Here is a 24,542-nt window from a genome sequence, read left to right as displayed (position 1 = left end):
CTTGGAAATTGAAGTAAAAGAATAAATTATTAACACTCATTCTGTTGATATGTTTGCTAATGGAAGTCTTTAAAAGGCACATATTTTCAAATGAAAAGCAGAAAAAAGTGTGATTTCTATACCTACAGCTTAGTCTGAAACAGTTACTCTTACCTCTGGTGGCAAATGGACCTCCATGGGTACATATGTTGGCCAGTAACCCATTGTCAGGATATTCACAGTTAATTCAATATTGCCAGGTACATTCTGGTTCTGCATATACTATAAAAAGATCAATATATACACTGAGATCAACATATATACCAAGAAGTATACATGTCATACCATAATATTGACTTTTTTTTGGTTTTTTCGAGATAGGGTTTCTTTGTAGCTTTGAAGTTTGTCCTGGAACTCACAATGCAGATCAGGTTGTCCTTGAACTCAGAGTTCTCTGCCTCCCAAGTGCTGGGATTAAAGGCGTGTGCCACCACTGCTCAGTTTGATTCATTTAAGAATTTCCTTATTCTAAAAATATGTGTGAATACTAACCATCCTGAAAATAAAGTCAATTAACTATTAAGACTTGAAGGTTACACAAAATGGAGTAGAAAAATCTACAGATGGCTACTTTGATATACTGGCATACAAAAATCCCATGAAAACATCCTAGGCATTATTAACTCAACTTCTCACATATAGCTAGGCTGTTACAGAATCTCTTATCCATTCTTTTCCCCCAAGGCCACCTGTAGTCCCCACCTCTGGAAACCCCTACATGGATTGGAACACCTTGCAGCAACTCCCATTCCTCACCCCCAGCCAGCCCAAGAGTCTGGTTTTTCAGATGTTCCATTCCCTGTTTGAAGGTGGTGACATTAAGTGGGAAAGGAAGAAGAGGAAAGGATAATCCTATTTGGCAGATACTATAAGATCCATGAACCTACTGACTAAACTTTCTTGAGTCCTTCAGTTTTATTTACCACCTTCAATACAATGATCAAGAAGCCATTACCGAAACTCTAAGAGTATAAAATCTAATTTGCCATCAATATTACCTAGTTGTTGCTACTGCTGCTATCTGAGACAGGGTCTCACTCTATTGCCCTTATCTATTTCAGCATTCAAAGCAGCCGAAGCTGCAGTTATAAAAACTACATCTAGCTATGTTCTTAAAATATTTTAAAATAGCCTTCTATCAATTCAATGTCTTCAAAAACTATAGCTTCAGCTTCTCACCCCAAATGTCCCCAGAGGTATTATATACCACCTCCACCTTTTATCACCTCGCCTCTCTCCCATTACAAGCTCTGAACATGCAAATCCTCCAACTGATCAGACATCAAAAAAAGCGCCCAATCTTATAGTCTAGCTACAGTTCTTCTTACGCTAACTTTAGTCTAATACATTATTTTACTTGTATTTCCGTCTGTCTTAATTTTTTTTTTTTTTTTTTTTTTTTTTTTTTTTTTTTTTGGTTTTTCGAGACACGGTTTCTCTATAGCCCAGGCTGACCTGGAACTCACAAAGCTCCATCTGCCTCTGCCTCCCTAGTGCTGGAATTAAAGGCGTGTGCCTCTACTGCCTGGCACTCTAGATATTTATTAAAATTAAATCCTGACTTAGGTCAAACATACTTACATTTTTTGATGGTCTTTTTCTTCTACTGTACTGTTTAAGCTGCTATGAAGTTATATATGTTTCTATTTATCCTCATCAATATGGAGTGCCACAAAAATTTAACTCAAATATCCTTAAGTTCAAGGAATTAAGACTTTAACTCACTTTTACCTGTTTGAACTGAATCATGATGTCTTTTGAAAGTTCCATGTCTTTAAACATCCCTTCAAGCTTGCTGGTGAATGCAGCTCCACATTCTATTGAAGATGTTTGTATAGTTATAATATTTCAAGTTAGTACAAGCAAAAAATTTAAAAACTAGAAAATAAAATGCAAATCTTACTTGGGCATAAAATATGACCTGTAACTTTTGGTAAGAATGAAAATTCTTACCCCCAGCTGGTGCCCTAATTCAGAGGCAAACTCTTTAATCCTATAGCAAGCAACCTTATCCACTTTCAGGTATTTCAGGAACATTTTATACACACATACAGAAGAATAATTCTTTATCTTTAAAAAAAGTCAACAATTTTGGACATTAACAAGAGGCTAGGATCCTCATAAGCTCATTTAAAATTTATGGGTTTGTGGGGGGGGGTCAGGGATGTGTGTACAGGTGCAGGTACCCATTCATGCATGTAGAAGTCAGAGGACTGGCTGTCCTGCTCTACCACACTCTACCTTATTCCTTTGAAACGGAATCTCTCATTGTTTTCTAGGAGCTCAGTTGGTGTCCAAGAAGCCCCAGCGATCCTCGTCTCCCATTCTCACCTAACTCCTAGTCACAGGGGTTACACATATACACATGGCCTTTTTACCTGGGTGCTGGGGAACTATTTATTTCTCAAGACAGGGTTTCTCTGTGTAATAGTCCTAGACATCTTGGAACAAGCTCTCATAGACCAGGCTACTCTCTCAAACTCAGAGATTCATCTGCCTCTGCCTCCTGAGTGCTGGGATTAAAGGTGTGCACTACCACCACCTGGCTTGCTGGGATTTAAACTCAGGTCCTCATGCTTGTGCAGAAAGCATTCTTACCCACTGAGCCACCCTCCCCCTCCCCCGCCCTCTTAGTTTATGTTTTCATCATGTGTATATGAATTGATTAACAAGAAAGCAATCAGTGAAAATAGTACAATTAATCCAGCATTTCCCTCAAATATTAAAGAAAGGAAAAATTGAAATAATAAAAAAGGAAAGAGAATGGCAAACATACCATGTTTCAGTTTAGACAGCATTGATTTTTCAGCATCTACAGATGCACTCTTGCCAACTAATAGGCGTTTGGCTAAATCTTTCTTATAGAAGGCCTCAAAAACATCTTTGCCTATATTAAATAAAAAAAATAACACTTATGATAAGCCAAGTAAAGTTTAACAAACGGGCTTCAAAAAGCTTAATCACAGCACCTCGAGTTATTTTACTTTATACATTTCATTCAAGTTTATTAAACTTAAGAACACTGGAGGTCTATGCCAGACATTTCAAAAGTTATTTACTGTAAAACTATTAATAAAAATATTAACTTTTCTTCAGAAAAAAACTTTAGTACACTGGTACTGGTTAGCACCAAAATTCAAGAGATTTAAAACAAGCAGCAAAATCCCAGTTTTTTAATAGTGCAAAGGTCAAAGCCCAAGGCAATTTAGTCACATTCTTCAACTATTTTTTTCCCTTCAGTTTTTCGAGATAGGGTTTCTCCATGTAAGATGGCTTTCCTGGAACTCACTCTATAGATCAGACTGGCCTCGAACTCAAGAGATCTGCATGCCTCTGCCTCCAGCGAGCTGAGATTAGAGGCTTGTGTCATCACTGTCCAGCTTCCTCAACCCTTCTTAAGGAATTAAAGATATGCAATGAATAAAATGCAACCTCCAGTCCCTAACAATCTAGATCCTCTAGGAATGCTTTATTTATTTTGTTTTTCATTTGTTTTGAGACAAGGCCTTACTATGTTGCCCCAGTTGTCCTGATTCTAACTATGTAATCTATACATCAATGCTTCCTCAGCTTTCTGAATTCTAGACTACAGGTATCTACCACTATGTAGCTCAGAGAACTTTGTTTTAAAAGAAAAACATGAAAGCAGTAATAACCAACACTTACCATAGATAAATCTAAATATAATCATTATTTTATCCAGCATTTTCTCAAGCTCTTCATCTGTAGCTTCTTTATTGCCAGCACGAAGTTTTGAATCTACATACTTAGCTAAAATGGAGAAACAACATTGCTGTTTAGTGACCATGGGTGTCTAAAAGGTGCTGAACACTACAATACCAAATAGGACTATAAAATACTGATGGAGGTGGGTCTTGTATCTATCTGTTGCTTTCATTGGTTAACTAATAAAGAAACTGCTTGGCCCTGATAGGACAGAAAATTAGGTAGGCGGAGTAGACAGAACAGAATGCTGGGAGAAAGAAGCCGAGTCAGACAGTCGCCATGATTCTCCCGCCGGACACAGAGGCAGGTTAAGATCCTCCCTGGTAAGCCACCAGCTTGTGGTGCTACACAAAATAGTAAAAATGGGTTAGATCAATATGTAAGAGCTAGTCAATAAGAGGCTGGAACTAATGGGCCAGGCAGTGTTCAAAAGAATACAGTTTCCGTGTAATTATTTCGGGTGTAAAGGTAACCATGCGGGCGGCTGGGTGCTGGGAACACAGCCCCGCCGTTCCTACAACAAAATACTCTTCAGCTATATGTACATGCATTATATACGTTTCCTATATAAGGGAGATCAAGTTAACTATCAATATCATGGGGCTACTAAATACCACGACCTAATAGCATTAAGTCTGACAATAGACAGAGTATACTTTCTGGTATATGTAGCTCTGTGGTAGAGTACTTGCCTATCATGTACAGGACTCTGGGTTCAAACCCTAGTACAGAAGAGAAGAGAAGAGAAGAGAAGAGAAGAGAAGAGAAGAGAAGAGAAGAGAAGAGAAGAGAAGAGAAGAGAAGAGACAGGAGAGAGGAGAGAAGAAAGAAGAGAGAAGGAGAAGGAGGAAAAGGAGAAGGAGGCAGAGGAGGAGGAGGAGGAGGAAGAGAGAGAGGGAGAGAGGGAGACAGAGAGGGAGACAGAGAGAGAAGAAAAAAAGAAATTTTACACAGATGGTCAGCATTTTTAAACATTACTTAAATTTCAAGCGGCCCTTTTCCTGTAGCTGTAACTAGAGACCTTTGAAAATAGTACTCTGCCCCATTTATAAATCACTATAGGCTTGGAAGCACAGAATCAAGCTTGATCACTAAAAGTAAACAGGGTCCAATGTTCTATCTCACAAAGAAAATATATTTTGTTTAACACGAAGGCTTTGAGAATCTATTTAGTTTGAAGGAATTTATATCTTACACCCATGTCCTTAGAGACAATTTCAGACTTGGTATTACTACCTAAGCAAAATCAAACATGTAAGATATAGGTATAATATGGTTTCACCTCAGAGTAAATGTTCTAAGACTGTGAAACATACCTATCAGTTCAGCTGGTTTATTTGGTCTTTTATTAATGAATGTTTCAAATGCTTCTTTCATAGCATTGATAAATTTTTCATTTTTCAGAAAGCAGGTATCAATTATATGGTCAACTTTATCTTTAAAGTCCAACAATTCTTGAACCATGGTTTTATCTTTTTCAGGATTAATAACAATAGTACTTCCAAAAGCCTGAAAATGAAAATGGAATAATGAGAATAATCACCAAATCATATTCTAAGTTGGCACATGTATTTAACAATCTTAAAAAGGTAGAACTGTCTTTGAAGGAAAAACACCTAAATAGGCAATACTTACTCATAAACACAAAACTAAATAACCATTGGGTACACATGATATCCTAATGGGGTGTCATAAAGACTCTAGAAGCTTTTTCTTATTGTTAAGGAAGTCAGATCTGTACTTTTAAACATAGGAATGTGATGAGGAAGAGAGGGAAGAAAGATGTGTGGTTCAAACTTGTTAGGCCCTAGACTTTATTCTAACCAAATGACTGCAGAATGCTAACAATCCTTTAATTTCCCATATTCACTGATTTAAGTCATAGAGCTAGAAATTCCAACCAATATCACTCAAATTTTATTGCTGATATGTCACACAGCTACATTCCCAGGCTGATATTTCAAATGTTTTATTTTTTAAAATTCCTTCCTTAAAACTGAATAGAAGACCCGGATATCAATCCACACACCTTCAAACAATTGATCTTTGATAAAGAAGCAAAAAATATCAAATGGAAAAAAGAAAACATATTTAACAAGTGTTGCTGCATAACTGGATATCAACCTGCAGAAGAATGAAAATAGACCCATATCTATCACCATGCACAAAACTCAAGTCCAAATGGATCAAAGACCTCAACATAAAGCCAGCCACACTGAACCTTATAGAAGAGAAAGTGGGAAATACACTTGAATGCAATGGCACAGGGAATCACTTCCTAAATAGAACCCCAGCAGCACAGACACTGAGAGAAACAATTAATAAAGGGGGCCTCCTGAAACTGAAAAGCTTCTGTAAAGCAAAGGACACAGTCAACGAGGCAAAACGAAAGCCTACAGAAAGGGAAAAGATCTTCACTAATCCCACATCAGACAGAGGTCTGACCTCCAAAATATACAAAGAACTCAAGAAATTGGTCACCAAAAGAACAAATAATCCGATAAAAGATGAAGTACAGACCTAAACAGAGAATTCTCAACAGAGGAATGTAAAATGACTGAAAGACACATAAGGAAATGTTCAACATCCTTAGTCATCAGAGAAATGCAAATCAAAACAACTCTGAGATTCTATCTTACACCTGTAAGAATAGCCAAGATCAAAAACACTGATGACAATTTATGCTGGAGAGGTTGTGGGGAAAAGGGAACACTTCTGCATTGCTGGTGGGAGTACAAGCTGGTACAACCCTTTTGGATGTCAGTGTGGTGATGTCTCAGAAAATTAGGAAATAACCTTCCTCAAGACCCAGTAATACCACTTTTGGGTATATATCCAAAGGATGCTCAATCGTGCCCCAAGGACATGTGCTCAACTATGTTCATAGCAGTTTTGTTTGTCATGGCCAGAACCTGGAAACAACCTAAATGCCCCCGACCGAAGAATGAATAAGAAAAAAGTGGTACATTTACACAATGGAGTACTACACAGCAGAAAAAAACGACAGCTTGAATTTTGCAGGCAAATGGATGGGGCTAGAAAACATTATTTTGAGTGAGGTAACCCAGACACAGAAAGGCAATTATCACATGTACTCACTCATAGGTGATTTTTAAACATAAAGCAAAAAAAGCCAGCCAGCCGGGCGGTGGTGGCGCACGCCTTTAATCCCAGCACTTGGGAGGCAGAGGCAGGCGGATCTCTGTGAGTTCGAGACCAGCCTGGTCTACAAGAGCTAGTTCCAGGACAGGCTCCAAAACCACAGAGAAACCCTGTCTCGAAAAACCAAAAAAAAAAAAAAAAAAAAAAAAGCCAGCCCACAAACCACAATCCCAGAGAACTTAGACAACAATGCGGACACTAAGAGAGACTTACATAGATCTAGTCTACATGGGAAGTAGAAAGTAGAAAAAGACAAGATCTCCTGAGTAAACTGGGAGCATGGGGACCTTCGGGGAGGACTGAAGGGTAGAGGGGAGAGGCAGGGAGGGGAGCAGAGAAAAATGTAGAGCTCAATAAGTATCAATAAAAAAATAACTCTTCCTCTCCAAGAAACTACCAACTGCCAATAACACATCAGACAGAGGTGGCCTTCATGAGCTTCTTTGAACAAATAAAAAAAAAATCCTTCCTTAAAAATGCATTTAACAAGAAGTGCTGATATTCTTGGTATATAGATTACAAAACATTCAAGAGAAAACTCAACAGGTAAATGGTTAATACCTTGATATACTCAATCCACTGCTGTAAGAGAACCTGAACTCCACCTCGAACTCTACTGAAGAGCTGATACAGAAGAGACAGATCTTGAATTCGATTTTCATCAAGAAGGTTATTTAAACCTGGTTTGAAACATTTTGGCATTAAAATAAGAGAATCAAAAAGTGAATAAAATTGTCATGCATTTTAATGAAATATAAGTTGAAATTACTATTATGATATATTGGTCTAAACTATATTAAGTATATCCTGTAAGAACACTAAGCTTTAGAAGTTCTTGGCTCTACAATGCAAAGAAACACACCACACACACACACACACACACACACACACACACACACACACACCGAGTTTGAAATGCAAGGAATACCTTCCTTTACTGCATTCTTACATGTCCAAATTGCCACTGTTTCTCTTTTTGCTTTGCAGTACTTTGGATGAACTCAGGGCAACTCATATACACTAAAATGTTTTATCACTGACTCAGTCCACCCAGCTCAATTTCTTGACTGGTGTTAGTCAGCAGAACTCTGTTCTCAGTTCCACTTTCAGTCAGGAAACTGGCAACAACAGAAAGTTTAGCACAATGAACAGGGGAAAGACTCATCAGTCTTCAGAAATGAATTACATGCTCATCAAGTTTTAGGTTTTTCTTCATTAAATTCAAAATTCTTTGATAAACTTTTGGTCAAGCTGTTTCCATAAAATGATTTTGAGCACTAAAAACTTAAAACTGCTATACAAAAAACAATTCACAAAACATTCTCCTTTCTTTCTGATGCTTAGTTATTAATAAGCAGTTTTTACTAATAATGGCTAACTGAGACAAACAGTTCTGAGACCATTCTTCCACCACTGATTAAGATTAGGGAGACAGAGGCAGGTGGATCTCTAAGTTGGAGGCCAGTATGGCCTACAAAGTGAGTTCTAGGACAGGGGCCTACAAAGTGAGTTTTAGGACAGACAGAGCTACACAGAGAAAGTCTGTCTCAGAAAAAAAAAAAAGACTAGGGTGTCACATGTTAGGGATAGCATTTATTTGAACTTTCTGAGCAGACTCGATGGTGACCGTATCTAGTTTTTTCATTTAGATTTTATTTTTTTATTTTATATGTTAAGAATTATGCGTTATTTCTTATGTTTTGCCTGAATGCATGTGCAGTGGGAATGCCTGGTGCACAGAGGACAGAAGAGAGTATTGGATCCCCTGAAAACTAGAATTTTGGAGGGTTGTAAGCTGCCATGTGGGTACTGGGAACTGCTAGAGTCCTTTGCAAAAGCAACACATGCCCCTATCCACTGAGCTATCTCTCCAGCCCTAGTAATCTTTTACAAATTGCCAATTACCTTTCTGAAGTATTGCTGTTAAATGTTCACCTAGAAGTTGTTTCTCAACAGAAGCAATTAGTGACTTCCTAAAAGGAGGAAAACAGAATTATTGAGATAGGTTCTTTCTGACACTTCAAACTTCTAGAGAAAAGATGCCAAATATTTCATTTTACATTAATTTTGTCATTTCTATCGTATGTGTCAATTTAATAGTGCTGAAGATTTATTTTGCATTATGCCTAAAGAAAAGTAATGCACATTTCAGAATTTGCTCAAAGTAATGTTTTTCAAGGTCTTGCTGTGCCTAGCTTTTTCCAAGTTTCTCAGCTTTTTACTAAGGTAAAACAGTTATCTATGCTGCTTAATGGAACTACTTGGTTAGTAAGACTGAAAAGTACAGAAGCAGTTTCTCTCGGAACACCCACTTACTGAGTTTTAATCACTAAAAAGATTTTAAAAGCCGGGCATGGTGGTGCATGCCTGTAATCCCAGAACTTGGGAGCTGGCATGGAGGACTGTGAGTTCCAGGGCAGCCTGGGTTTTACTGAAACTCTGCATCAAAAACACCAAAAATTTTAAAGATTAACCCCTAATACTATTTAACACATCCAAACAATAATCAAACCCTTGATTAAGTCTAATTAGTTTAGGTAGATAATAACTTGAAGTTTGCATTATGAAAACAATTGTTAAAGATTAAGTCAGACCTGAAAATTGTTACTAACATGTTTAAGATGCTTAAATTGCTTTACCAACAGTTTTAAGACTAAGTATGTAATACTTACTGGGTGGTCTGATCTAAGTAAGTAATAAGTCTGTCTGCTTCTTCTTCTAGGCGTTTATTAACATGATGAAGATACTCAGGAACCTACAAAGATAGTTTTTTATATTATTGTTTTCCTCCCCTTAAATCACTCAGAAAATGTCAAGTCCAAAAGATCCAGGGATCAGCCCCGTCAAATGTGACAGGGTAGAATCATATGTAAAATTAGAGGTAGAGTTATGATCCAGAATTCTGGCCTTTAAGAAGAGAGAAAAGAAAGGAGCACCTAAGTGAGAGAAGAGCATTACAATGTTGGGAATATAAATACAAAGGGAAGTTTGTGTTCTACAATGTAATATCTAATGTAAGAGGTGGTGGATTTATTAATCATGATTTTTAAATACCTCTCTTTCTTGCATTAACTTTTGACCTTCAGCTGCATAAAGCCGGTTAGTTTCTTCTAAAAATCGTTGTTCAAAAGAGTCTTGGTAAATCTAGGAGGGAAAAAAATCAAAAGTATTTGTTTAGTCATTAAATATGGACTGAATGTCTTCCATCTCATCTGAACTCTATTTGAACAGCACTCTGACTGTAGATTTCAAACTTCAAACTCGGAATAGGAATCAGACTCGCAGGCAGCACAGTTGAGTGCTAAGTGTAACTTACTTGCAAATCAGAAAGCATACTTAAAAGGCTTCGAAGTAAACTTCTATCGATTGCTTCACCATTCCGCTCTCTCTCAATCAAGAGAAGGATGCCATCAATTGTTTTCGTTTGAACTTTTTGATCACTTATAATATGAGCCCGAAATAACTCTAATCCCATGTCCCTAAAATTAAAAGAAAAAAACATCATCTAAACTGGCAATACAATGTCTGAACAGGCTTAGTTAACTTATCTCATGTTAACTGGAGCCCCAGACTTCAAAGCAGTGATTATAAAAGAATAAAATCCACATTTAATTTTGAGCAACATTATGAACGCATACAGGAAGCTCATTTTGTCTTTAATGGGAACTGAAACTGAATTCCTGGCTTCCTCTATAACTTTTTTTAGTGTCTTATTTCCTCTGGTGGCTACCTTTTCTCAGTCAAATCAAAGATAAAACTAGTTCAAAGACATAAAATAATTTTCACTCTACTGGATTTGAGTAATTTATTTGGTCATTTAGTAAGTGGCTTAAGAACTTGAAAGTCAGTGAATTTCAATCATTACTGTAAGTATATGCTAAACACCTGATAAGGGACCAATTCATTCTATTATTTTATTTTCACGAACAGACACACTTTTCAGTATACAGTCACAAGTAAAAACAAACCTTAAATGACCAGCAATAACAAGATTTGGGCACAGAAATTCGATAGTAAACTAATCTTCATACTTTACATATAAATTTCATACTCTATGACTGAAAGTTAGCTTTCTACCATATTAAAACAGGCAAAAAGAAAAGCTAAAACTCAAATGAGAAATTTTAGGAGAATATTCTGAATGCATCTTGATCTCTTTCGTTATAATAATGTTATATAATATATAACAAATTTTTTTCATAGTAATTCTCTGGCATCCTTACCAAATGGAGGGTAGCATGGAATTTTGAAGAACGTAAGTTCTATCCAGAAACAAAAAAATGCTCCTGATCATTATCTGTCAAAAAAAAATCAAGCAATTTTTGAAATTTTGAAACTGTAGCTCTTAATGAGAATTGAAAGATTTTTATACTAAACAGACTATCCAGCATTCAAATAAATACCTCATATATTTATCTTTAAACTATTGTATTAATCTAGACAACAGAAAATTAAGATGGCCCTCTGATGTCTTTGTTACTTAAGAAGTAACTGAAAAGGGAAACAAGAGGTAATATTGGGGTGCATGCCTACAAATCCAGCCCTCAAGAGGCTAAGGCAGGAAGATGTTGAGATTCAGGGCAGCATGGGCTACACAGTGAGAGTCTATCTCAGAAAAAAAAAGAAGGAATCCAAGGTATAGTTAGTTCTTCCTTAGCAGCAGTGCTGGGAGGTAAAACTGTCTTAAACTATACCCATGGCATTCAGGGGGGTAGGAAATGAACTTAAAGACTTCTATTTACATTAATAGAATAATACCAGACTAGGGAAGATGAAGAAATGCATCATCTAAATAAACTAAAATACCAACTTTTATAAGTAGCCAAATAATCTATGGGGATATTACCAATAAGACTAACAGAGGAAGATTAAACTTTAATGAGAAATAATTCGGGGTCAATAATTCAGAAAAAAAGAAAGGAAGTCAGGTGTGATGACTGATGCACATAATTCCCAGCACTCAAGACATTGAGGCAGCGGGACTTGCCATGAATTTGAGACGGGCATAAGCTCCATAGTGAGTTCAAACTTGTCTGGTTACAGAGTAAGACCTAACCTCAACACAAAAACTGCTATCAAGAACAACAAAGACTCTAGAATGGAAATCATTCTGAAATGTTTACCTATAATTTGTAGTTTTAAAGTAAAAATCTAACCCAAATCAGCTTCCAATTTAGAAAAAGAACAATTATGGAGCGCCTCACGGCTACAAAAGTTTTTATTCACCTATTTCTTTGGCAACAGCGTCTTACCATGTAGCCCAGACTGGCCTAGAATGTATAATGCTTCTGTCTCAGCCTCCCAAGTGTTGGAACTCCAATTGTGTGCTAACACTTCTGCCCATAAAGGCTTTTTTCTATTACTATACAGTGCTCAGGATATATGCCAGGGTATCACTTAGGCTAAGCCAGTGCTTTACCACTCAGCTACCCGATAATTCCTTCAACAAAATTGTCGAAACATTCTAGCACTTGAACTTGTTTGCAATGAATTATGTAGTACAACTTACCATTTGCCTACAATGATTTTGCCAGCATTTATCAATCTTTTTTAGAAAAAGAACACTATCCAATGAATCCCTGAGACATATGTTAAGGATACTTTAAAGTGTTTCATACAAGCAATATGTATACCTTTTGTCTTATTTGTTTTAAATATATAATACCCATAGAACAAATGAAATTAAATAAATTATAGAACATAATTCTATTCCTTAAACTCAGGAAATTAGATCCCACTTAACCTGTCTTTAAATCTAGTCATTTTTAAAAAAAAAAAAAAGATTAATAACGTATACATTATTCTGCCTGCATGTATGCCAGCAGGTCAGAAGAAGGCACCAGATCTTATTATAGATGGTTGTGAGGCACCATGTGTGTACTGGTCCTCTGGAAGAGCAGCCAGTGCTCTTAACCACTGAGCCATCTCTCCAGCCTGCTAAATCTAAACTTAAACATTATGTTTTCTGTTTAAGATTTCCCTCAATGGAAATCTGACAGAACAAAAGGTTAACAACAAGAAATTTTTACTTAAATAAATATCACACATGTAGATTTTGACCCTAATTAAAACTGAAATTTCAAAACTTTCCTTTTTTCCTTTAGAAATAAAAGAACAAAAATAGTCTACCAAACATAGGCATTCCACTTCCAATAGAGATATTCGAGAAGAAACAAATTTAAGATATTCTGTTTTGAAAAGGATATTCTCTAAATTGATGAATCTGTGCTTTGATGTGATCTTCACAGATCTGTCTCAGCTGCATATACAAATTTGCAGAAATCTTGTAAGAACAAAGATTTTCTACAGCCTGTAAGATAGAATACATAATTCATTACGACAGGATAGAGGAGGGGAAGGGGTCTCAATAATCACATGAAGTCATTATTTTGTTATATGCTACATCAGCTCATTGAAAATCTTATCCTTTTTTAAAAAACAAAAGTATGATATTAACCCAGGAGGCTGAGGCAGGAGGATCAGAAGTTTGAGGCTAGCCTGAAAAACCTTAGTCACATATACACACACAAGCACATACCCCCTCCAAAATAGATACAAAGTAAAACAAGAGAATATACTAATGTGGGTAAAAAAACCGTTTCACTACCAAGGTACTACCCCAAAATGTCCACATTTGTATGCTTATAATTGTTATACCAAAAGTGAAGGATGAAGGGAATCAAGTCAAGTTCTTCTCCATGAGGATATCCAATTCAGAGTGACTACTACATACAAATGCTCTCTTATTACAAATGATAATAGTTTTCATAAGCAGAGCATCACTAAAATTTAAAAATAATTTTGGCTGTTGTTTATGTATGAGATGGGCCAGAAACAACTACTATAACTCAATCAAAACTTACTTATACTTCCTTGGATTTTCCTGAATATAATAAAGAAGAAATTATTGCTAGGAGGATTAAAATTAGTATGATATAAATACCATGAAATTTTCTCCAGTGTTTCAATTTACAAACCGTTTCAAAATAGGGGCTACAAATTGGGCTTAGTGGTTGAACACCTGCCTACCCAGTTTGAGGCCCAAGAGTTCATACTCTGAACAACAACAAAAAGAATGCATTTTTCCTTCATTAGAGTACTTGAATTTATCCTCAAATCTTAAGAGGACAAGTTCAGATTCTCTGTTTCTTACTATGTGTATCAAATCAAAAGCCTTTCAAGTTTAAAACAACAGGTATGGTAATGGTAACTCTGATGTTACTCCATAGTTGGTAATGTTCAAGAGTACACCAAGATTCCTTTCTCACTATAACACAAGACAAAATTCCATATTAAAAGAGACTTGGAGGGTCCAAGTTCTATTGGTCTGAAGGGAATTTTGTAAATATGTAGCTAAACGTCATACTGGTAGAATTCAAGTCCAGTAATCAAGAAAAAAAAAGAAGAAACTGCCGGGCAGTGTTGGTGCACATCTTTAAATTCTAGCATTTGGGAGGCAGAGGTAAGCAGATCTCTTGAGTTAAAGGCCAGCCTGGTCTACAAAGAAAATTCCAGGATAACCAGAGCCACACAGAAATCCTGTCTCAAAAAACAACAACAAAACAGTTTAAAAAAGAACCTACTTATTCCACTAGAGAGAAATCAGTAAGCCTCTGAAGGAGAGGGTAGACCCATCAGATTTAACAGCTAAGGAGAAACAGGAAAACTGAGTCTTCCCTGAGAACGACTCGGTACAGTCCATGTAAACCTAGGGTTAGGTCACAGATGCCTAAGGGTTCCCTTGCTTCTTTCCTGTGCTCCTCTATTCACACTGGTTCTAGATGGGGTGGGTGTCCTCCTTCTTTCTTTATAGTACTTCTTACTGTATTTAAGCTCTTTATGAATGACTGACTCATTTTCTCAAGCATTTCTCATTCCCTGCTTAGGTTGTCAATATGACATAATATATACTTCATCTTTTCTACTTTCCTTACTTCTGATACTTATTTATTCCACTTCCTTTTGTGTTCTCCTTTATCTCAAAAACCAGTTCTTGACACCTTTATTTATCCTCTCCCATAAGATACCACATTTTCTGTTACTATTCAACTGGGTACTGCTTCTTCAAAATCAGGTTACTCCTTTCACTGCCACAGATTTGCCTAATGCTTCCATCCATCACACTACACTGACCCGCCACTAAATCAATAACTTTCTTTTTAAGCGTATACCCGTCTCCTTGACTTTACTTATCACAGAGTGATCACAGAGTCATAAGTTATTTAATAATTTGAGTTTCAAAGTATGTGTATGTGTTTATTTGAGAGAGATTGCAACAATACAAATACATCCTGCATATTAGAAGGGACATAATCAAAAAACTTTAGTGTGAGCTAAGTGTTGTTACAAGAATAATCAGAGATAAGACTCCCTACAACAGTCTTTAGGAGAGATGATGTGGGAGAGTCTTCTGTTTTGTGTTGATTTCATTGGTTAAATAAAGAAACTGCCTTGGCCCTTTAATAGAACAGAAAATGAGGTAGGCGGAATAAACAGAACAATGCTGGGAGAAAGAAGCCGAGTCAGGCAGTAGCCATGATTCTCCCACCCGACACAGACGTAGGTTAAGATCTTTCCTGGTAAGCCACACATCGTGGTGCTACACAGATTATTAAATATGGGTTAAAGCAAGATATGAGAATTAGCCAATAAGAGGCTGGAACTAATGGGCCAGGCAGTGTTTAAAAGAATACAATTTGTGTGTTGTTATTTCGGGTAAAGCTAGCCTTGGGGGAGCTGGGCGGCAGGAAGCGGCCCGCAGCTCCTTCTACAGAGAGAGACATGAAGAAGTCTCCAGAAAAACGAAGCTGAGCTTTACATGCAGTCTCATTTATGATTAGCTGAAAGGTGGTAGAATAAGTTTCAAGTGGGCTAGGGTAGTATAACTCAGTGGTAGATTGTTTGCTTAGTATTCATGAGGTCCCAGGTTCTCAACCTAGCAACCTAAAAGATGAGGGTGTAAACACAGGGTCTTTGAAGGTAGTCAGGCATAAAAAACAAACATTTAGCAAGCTTTTAACCCTTATTCCTCCAAATCCTAGCCCCTATCCTCCCAAACCCACATATCAAATTAAAAGCACAAAATAACCCACTCCAACCACTTGCTTGAAAATAATATATACACACAGAAAATGAAATGTGCTTCATAAACAAAGACAGTAAGAAAGAGAAAGAATTCCCACCAAGGCGCCGAACTCTTGCCATAGGCCTGTTAAGTTAGGTATTATTTTTCAAACTTTTATATTTAAAGAAAGAAAAACAATTGGCTGGTGAGGTGGCTCAAGCCTATGCCCATGACTTCCACTGATGAACTGACAACGTTATCCTCTGACCTCTCTCTACAAGCATTCTGTGATGTTCCTCCTCCTACGCCATCATACATAGAGGCATAAACAAATTAAAAATTAAAGTTTTTTAAAAAAGACCTGATTGTGGTAATTAAAGTTTTTGAAAAAGACACCCGGTTGTGGTGACACATACCATATCGCTAAGTTTAATAAAACAAGTGACAGCTAGCTAATGCTGGTGTGGATGTGGAGTAAGGGGACAAGTATGTAGGAGGCAGAGGCATGTAGATCTCTAGGAGCTCATGGACAGCCTGATCTATATAGTAAGTTCCAGGCTACCTAAGGCTATACAATGTGATCCTGTCTCAAAACAAAATTAGAAAAAGAGAAGAGGGCTGGAGAAATGGCTCAGTGGTTAAGAGCACTGACTGCTCTTACAAAGGTCCTGAGTTCAATTCCCAGCAACCACATGGTGGCTCACAATCACCTGTAATGAGATCTGGTGCCCTCTTCTGGCCTATAGACAGGATACTATATAAATAAATCTTTAAAAAAAAAAAAAAAGAGGGCCGGGCGGTGGTGGCGCACGCCTTTAATCCCAGCACTTGGGAGGCAGAGGCAGGCAGATCTCTGTGAGTTCGAGACCAGCCTGGTCTACAAGAGCTAGTTCCAGGACAGGCTCCAAAACCACAGAGAAACCCTGTCTCGAAAAACCAAAAAGAAAAAGAAAAAGAAAAAGAGAAGAAACTAGGTATGGTAACAAATACTTGAAGGTCAGCACTCGGGAGCCTGAGGCAGAAAAATCTCAAGTCTGAGTATGAGTACAGCTTTGGCTATACAGAGTAAGATTTTGCCTCAAAAAAAAAAAAAAAAAAGAGAGAGAGAGAGAGAGAGATAATACTGTAAAAGTTTAGCAATATGCAGCAATAAAATGCAAAATATCTTTTATATTTGGTAAAAAAGGGTAAGATACAGAACAAAGTACTAAGAATTTGCAGGAAGAAAATAAACCATAAAATGAAACTTAAGATTGTTTTTGTTTAATCCTTTTTACATTGATGTGTAAGTTTCCCCCAATCCATCCTGCAGGAAGCTCCTTTAAGCAGAAAGGTAAACAACTCAAAATAGCTTCTGGAAGTCCCTGAAACTGACCCAATTTATTAGGCCCTTCCCTGACAAAGTGTACAATAAAAGCTGAGTCTAAGACAGAAGGAAGCTGGGCTGCAAAGACTCTGAGACTAGATCAGCTGGGATTTAAACCAATAGAGGTTTCTGGTAAGGACTCTGCAGGCTGTGAAGTGTGCTCCAGGCTTCCAGCTTTGTGAGTTGTCTGTCACACATGCTGGGCTGGGCTTTGGTGATATGAGTCATTTCTGCTCCTGTAAGTAACCCCAATAAAACTCACTGGTTCAAGCCGGGCGATGGTGGCGCACGCCTTTAATCCCAGCACTCGGGAGGCAGAGGCAGGCGGATCTCTGTGAGTTCGAGACCAGCCTGGTCTACAGAGCTAGTTCCAGGACAGGCTCCAAAGCCACAGAGAAACCCTGTCTCGAAAAACCAAAAAAAAAAAAAAAAAAACTCGCTGGTTCATCAAGCTGGACTTTGGTGGTATTCATACTTTTTTCTATCATGGATTCCTTATCTGGCTCTCCCAGAAAAGTTTTGTCACACAACAGCATGTAGCAAACAGTGCTTTAATAAGATCAAAAATTATCAAGGACCTTCATTTCGTGATTGCACATTTTAAAAATGATCAGTGACTACTAATAATTCATGAAAAGATGGGAGAAATAGGCCAAGCAGTGGTGGAACACACCTTTGATCCCAGCACTCAGGAGGCAGAATTAGGCAGATCTCTGTGAGTGGGAGACCAACCTGGTCTACAAGAGTAAACTCCAGGACAGTCAAGGCTACACAGAGAAACCCTGTCTCCAAAAACAAACAAAAAAATCCAAGGAGAAATATGTAACAGAGTACGATCTTAAAAGTCATTAATGGGGCAAGTCAGATGTGGTGCTCATGCCTGTCATCTTACACTGAAGCAAAAAGATATCATGAGTTCAAGATCATAGTGGGCTGTGGAGTTCTATGTCATCCTGGGTTAGAGGGAATCCCCATCTCAAAAAATCCAAACAGGGCTGGAGAGATGGCTCAGTGGTAAAGAGCACTTGTTGTTCTTGCAGAGGACCCAGGTTCCATTTTCAGCACTCACAAGGCAGCTCACAACTGTCTACAATTCCAGTTCTAAGAAGATCTAATGCCTGTTTCTGGCCTCCAAGGACACTGTAGACATGTGGTACACAGGTAATCAAGAAGATGAAACACCCATATATATTAAATCTTAAAATACAACAAAATAAACAAACAAGTGATAGCAATTAAATTTTGAAAAACAAATAGCTAGCTATCAAAACTGTTAAGAAATTTAACTTTTCTTAGTTTCCAAAAGATCAAAAAAGGAATTTTAACTTTTCTCCTATAATACTGACTGCTTGAAATAACCGCATTTTACAACTAATTATAATCTATACTGAGAGATGCATAATTTGCTTCTAGTCTTCTGGTCCATCTATCTATAGACCAGAATAGAAAAAACATTATATTTAAGATCTTTTTCACAAAAAGTTCACCAGAATTCTTATTAATGTCAGAAACAATCTTCATCAGAAATGAAGTATAGACTAAGCCAGCCCAGTCAAACAGTAAGACCCTAACTAACAGTGGGAGTCTGTCTCAAATAACAACCAATCTTTATTCAAAGACAGGCTAATCAACCCAAACTAGTGCCTTTAAACATAGCCCTATTTATAATAAACCAAGATCAAACAAGCAAACAAAAATCCCACCCAAAGTATAAAGCATAGCTTCACTCTCAAAGGATTTCAAGATTGTTAAGAAAGGCAATTTTAAAATTCAGGGACAATTATCATTTAAAGTATTGCTTTAAAAACACAATAGGCAAAAAAAAAAAAAACAAAAAAAACAATAGGCTAGGAATGTGTTAATCCCAGCATTTGGGAGGCAGAGTTAGGTGGATCTCAGTGAGAACACCTACAAAGTGAGTCTACAAAGTGGTCTACAAAGTGAGTGCCTGGATAGCCAGGTATTTGTCAAATAGTGAGATCCTGTCTTAAAAAAATTAAAAATAAGGGCTGGAGAGATGGCTCAGAGGTTAAGAGCACTGACTGCTCTTCCAGAGGTCCTGAGTTCAATTCCCAGCAACCACATGGTGCCCTCTTCTGGCCTGCAAGCATACATGGAAAGAATGTTGTAGATGTAATAAATAAATCTTTAAAAAAAAAATTAAAAATAAAAAGCCCTGTGTGGTGGTACACATCTTTTATCCCAGCCACCTAACTCTTCATAGTGAGTTAGTTCCAGGACAATCAGGACTATGTAGAGAGACCCCGTCTCAAAAAACCAAATAAATAGTTAAGTTAAAAAACAAGAAGACAATATGTGTTTACTGAAAACATGATGGAAACATTGTGCTAAAAATTAAACAATATCTCAGAATAATCTAAGGAACAGTCACAAAATAAAAACTTAAAAATTGTATTTTGAGGCAAGGTCTCCCTATATAAATCAGTCTTCCTTGCACTTTAAAATCTTCCTGCCTTAGCCTCTGAAGTGCTGAGATTACAGGCATGTCCTACTATTACTATGTACTTGTGACTTCAGGACAAAAAAATGCAACAGCAAGTAAAATTAAATACAAGAAAGCAAAAATAGGGGCTGGAGAAATGGCTCAGAGGTTAAGAGCAGTTATTGTTCTTCCAGAGGTCCTGAGTTCAATTCCCAGCAACCACATGGTGGCTCACAACCATCTGTAATGAGATCTGGTGCCCTCTTCTGGCCTGCAGGCACACATGCAGACAGAACACTGTATACATAATAAATCTTTTAAAAAAAAGAATGCAAAAATGTTGTGATCCAGCTGCCCTCACTCCCCCTGACTGACAGGGGAACTTCCTTGTGGTCTGTAATTGACAAGGATGCTTATGTTCTTTCTGACTCGTGGGTCTCCACAGGAGTAGAAGTATAAAAGGTTGTTGGGCAAAATAAAGGTTGCTGTTCTTTCACCTGAAAAGAAGCCTCCGTGTCTCAATCCCCGCACCCCCCCCCCCCCAGTCTTGGCTATCCAGGCTGCGCTGGTTGCAGCACAAAAATACACACAAAAAAATTAGGTATGTTCTTTAAGCACGCAAGGAATTAAAATCAACATATCAAGGATATCGTCAAATCAAAAACTCAGGGAAAATATTTAAGGTGAATAAGGGCTCATTAATAGCTACAATGAATATATGTCATGAATTGAAATATACAAATACCTTACTGCAATTACACTGGCTCTGCACCAGCATACCCAAATAAAGACTGCATATACAAATGGAAGCACAGGGTGGCTGTTCCGATAGTTTTTTCCCTAAAGCTGTTATGAACACTGCTGTACAGTGGGTATTTAAGGTGCTGTGGTGTTATTAGTGAAGCAGCACAGTAGTGGAAAATCAATTGGAGTTAACAATAAAACATCTTAGTTCGACTTTCCCTGTTCAACAGCCAATAAGTAACTTTGGGTGGGTTATTTAAATTCTGAGACTCAGTCTCCTTGTTGTTAAAGTGGTGCTAAAAACTATTATTTTATATATTTAAGAGTATAATGCTTTAAATGAACTACTAGAAAATGGATCTGCTTTGCAGGTTTTACCATACACAGTATATCGACCCCACAGACTCTTTAAGACCTTTCTCACTCTAATTTCTTAATTCTACTTTTGTTATTTTACAATTTGGGAGGCATGTCTAAAATATGCCCAAAGAGCCAAATGAGGAGGACTTACCCTACTGTCACCACCAGCTGACATTTATACAGCATCTCTACCTGCTGATGACTGCTGTGTTAGGCGTACACTGACTAATTTTCACAGCAACAGAAATCAACGATCTCAATTTAACTTAATGCAGATTTTAAAAAGGTATACTGTGGTTTGTAAAATATGTGACGATAACTAACATCAGATCAATTTGTATATCATAGTGTTTCATTAACGTGTTGTTTTCTTTTACAAATATCTTATTTGATTATTAGATTAGCGACCCAGAAAAAAAAAGACAAGGCAGGTAGTAGCTTGCCTGTTTTATAGTGGAGGAAAGTAAAGCTGAGGGTGCTTATTTACTGCTTTGTCCAAGATTTAAAAGGCAGTCACAGGCCGGGCGGTGGTGGTGCACGCCTTTAATCCCAGCACTTGGGAGGCAGAGGCAGGCGGATCTCTGTGAGTTCGAGGCCAGCCTGGTCTACAAAGGGAGTCCCAGGACAGGCTCCAAAGCTACAGAGAAACCCTGTCTCGAAAAACCAAAAAAAAAAAAAAAAAAAAAAAAAAGGCAGTCACAGTGAAAATTAGATCCAAATGTGGCCTCTAACTCCCATGGCAGAGTTTGTCATCAACAGACTCACACTCTACAACTAAAACACAAAAAATACAAATGCTGAGATATCGAACATTAATTTCTTACAAGGTTACTAAACAGAAGTTATTTTTAAATACAAATGGCTGATGATATAAGGAAAAACAACTTCTTAAATTAGTTGTGTCAAAACTGCAGTGAGGAAAACTCTTGGAAAATCAGGAAAAGCAAATAACCTCAAGTTAAGGTATTGGACTATATATAGTTGCTGCTCATTTCTGAAGTAGACTGACAGATGGAAAAAACTCAAAAAAAGTACAAAAAGCTACTATTAAGAAAGAATGAGACTGGGCGGTGGTGGCGCACGCTTTTAATCCCAGCACTTGGGAGGCAGAGGCAGGTGGATCTCTGTGAGTCCGAGGCCAGCCTGGTCTACAAACTGAGTTCCAGAACAGACTCCAAAGCAAAAGAGAAACTGTCTTAAAAAAACAACAACGATAATAATAATCCCAGGCAGTGGCATCAGACACATTTAATCCTAGCACTCAAGAGGCAGAGGCAGAAAGATCTCTGAGAGTTCAAGGTCAGCCTAGTCTACAGAATGAGTTCCAGGACAGTCAAGGCTATATAGAAAAGGGGAAAAAAAGAATCAGGTAGGCCGGGCGGTGGTGGCGCACGCCTTTAATCCCAGCACTTGGGAGGCAGAGGCAGGCAGATCTCTGTGAGTTCGAGACCAACCTGGTCTACAAGAGCTAGTTCCAGGACAGGCTCCAAAACCACAGAGAAACCCTGTCTCGAAAAACCAAAAAAAAAAAAAAAAAAAAAAAGAATCAGGTAGGACCAAAGAGATGGTTCATCTGGTAAAGGTGCTTACCACCAAACCTGCAAACCTGAGTCTGATACCTAGGACACCCATGGTAGAAGGGTTTAATTTCTGCAAGTTGTCCTCTGACTTCCACGTGTGACGCAGATGTGAACTAACACCCAGTCTCTCTCTCTCTCTCCTCTCTCTCCTTCCCTCCCTCTCTCTCTCTTTCTCTCTCTCATATACACACAATTTTTCTTTAAATTAAGTTCTTTTTTTAAAGATTTCTTTATTTATTATGTATACAGCATTTTGTCTGCATGTATGCCTATGGCCAGAAGAGGGCACCAGATCTTATTATGAATGGTAGTGAGCCACCATATGGTTGCTGGGAAATGAACCCAGGAAACTCAAGACCTCTGGAAGAACACAGTCACTGCTCTTAACAACTAAGCCATCTCTCCAGCCCTAAATTAAGTTCTTTAAAGGAGGTGAGGGGTGGCAAGATGGCTCAGTAGGTAAAGGCACTTACCATCCCTGGGACCCACAGGGACGAAGGAAAGAACTGAATCCCCTAAGTTGTCCTAAGACTTCCACACATGGTTTACCCATACACATATACACACAGAATAAATGTATTTTTTAAAAAAAGAATAAGTCAGAACAAAGGATGTGAGAATGTGAAGAGCTGCATGTCTTGAGGTCGTTCTCAAAGATGGGTAACAGAACTAAGAAAGAATGTCACAACAGAAATGACATCCCACAGAAAATACTTCTAGGATCTCTGCTATAGCGTTATAGTCTAGCTCATACCTTGACTATACCAAAATTTAACTGAGTCTTATCAGAAGTGCCCAATTATGTATCCCCAGTTTAAGTAAGGCTATGTGCTGTGACCATAAAATGGAAGGTAGCAATTAACTAGTAATGGACCAAAGAATCTACTACAGAACATAGTTCAGAAAGTTAAAACACAAGGGTATGGAGAATGGATCGGCAGGTAAGAGCACTCCTCCATGACCCAAGTTTGATTCCCAGCACCCTCTTGTCAGGTAGCTGACAACCACTTAATTCCAGCTCTAGAGGCATCCTAAGCCTCTGGTCATCAAGGGCATCTGCACTCACAGGCACAAGCATGCTTCAGCACGGACACACGGATACACACACAAATCTTTAAAGAAGGAAAATACAAATGCATGCCATCTTGACTGATAGTAGTCAAATCTGGTTTTATACACTAATACATACCTGGTAGAGTTCTTCTAAATTATACTTAATTGAAGTACTATTCTGAATAGCTTCCACGGCTTCTTTCAGCTTCTGCCATGTCTCATCTGTATAGTTTGCTGGTAATTTAGGCTTATCTAAATAATATGCAAAAAAATATTAGAAAAATATTCAGGATACGGTAACTAAAGAACTATAAAATAGAACAGCATTGCTATTTTAGGACCTTTATTATACTTCAATATTAAAGTAATATTGAGTATTTATTATAACTCAATATTAAAAGTTCAGTATAAACAAAATCTAAGATGCCAAAATACTATTTAAGTCATTTTGACTCACCTATGAAAATTGAAGGTAAAGGTTTTTTTTTCTCCTATTGATTGTATTGCTTCAAAAAAATTCAAGAGGCCGGGCGGTGGTGGCGCACGCCTTTAATCCCAGCACTTGGGAGGCAGAGGCAGGCGGATCTCTGTGAGTTCGAGACCAGCCTGGTCTACAGAGCTAGTTCCAGGACAGGCTCCAAAACCACAGAGAAACCCTGTCTCGAAAAACCAAAAAAAAAAAAAAAAAAAAAAAAAAAATTCAAGAATGACAGATAAAAATAGCAGTCCTGATCTTATTTTAGCATGTGTAAAACTGAAGCTGACATAAATCTTGTAGTGAAGATTTAAAACACTGAGTATGTAATATGTGAAAAGTATTTTAGAAACTTCTTAGAAATTCTCCCAATAAAATTCCCACAGTAAATATTAACACCTCTATTTTTGCCTCCCTCCCTCCCTCCCCCCCTCCCCCTCTCCCCTCCCCCTCTCTCCCCTCCCCCCCTCTAAAAAAAAAAAAAAACACCTCTATTTTACAACTTAAGAAACTGAGTCTCGAACTTATTT

At 37.7% G+C, this 24,542-nt stretch overlaps 1 protein-coding gene across 1 annotated transcript in view; it reads right to left on the bottom strand.

The window, feature by feature from the left end:
• Positions 1 to 24,542, bottom strand: part of Cul4b (cullin 4B) — a 110,093-nt gene that overhangs the window by 13,288 nt on the left and 72,263 nt on the right. The window contains exons 5-18 of the mRNA XM_057760539.1: positions 23,674 to 23,789; positions 13,134 to 13,237; positions 12,437 to 12,506; positions 11,151 to 11,224; positions 10,244 to 10,406; positions 9,982 to 10,071; positions 9,600 to 9,682; positions 8,833 to 8,900; positions 7,489 to 7,607; positions 5,082 to 5,274; positions 3,706 to 3,810; positions 2,816 to 2,926; positions 1,771 to 1,856; positions 154 to 261 (exon numbers count right to left, since the gene is read on the bottom strand). Coding sequence (XP_057616522.1) covers positions 154 to 261; positions 1,771 to 1,856; positions 2,816 to 2,926; positions 3,706 to 3,810; positions 5,082 to 5,274; positions 7,489 to 7,607; positions 8,833 to 8,900; positions 9,600 to 9,682; positions 9,982 to 10,071; positions 10,244 to 10,406; positions 11,151 to 11,224; positions 12,437 to 12,506; positions 13,134 to 13,237; positions 23,674 to 23,789 — 1,490 coding nt within the window. The remainder of the gene's footprint in view (positions 1 to 153; positions 262 to 1,770; positions 1,857 to 2,815; positions 2,927 to 3,705; positions 3,811 to 5,081; positions 5,275 to 7,488; positions 7,608 to 8,832; positions 8,901 to 9,599; positions 9,683 to 9,981; positions 10,072 to 10,243; positions 10,407 to 11,150; positions 11,225 to 12,436; positions 12,507 to 13,133; positions 13,238 to 23,673; positions 23,790 to 24,542) is intronic.

Source organism: Chionomys nivalis, chromosome X (genome assembly GCF_950005125.1).
Source record: "Chionomys nivalis chromosome X, mChiNiv1.1, whole genome shotgun sequence".
NCBI classification, from domain to species: Eukaryota; Metazoa; Chordata; class Mammalia; order Rodentia; family Cricetidae; genus Chionomys; species Chionomys nivalis.
The sequence above is the reverse complement of the archived record's forward strand: the minus strand, read 5'-3'. Positions and strand labels throughout refer to the sequence as shown.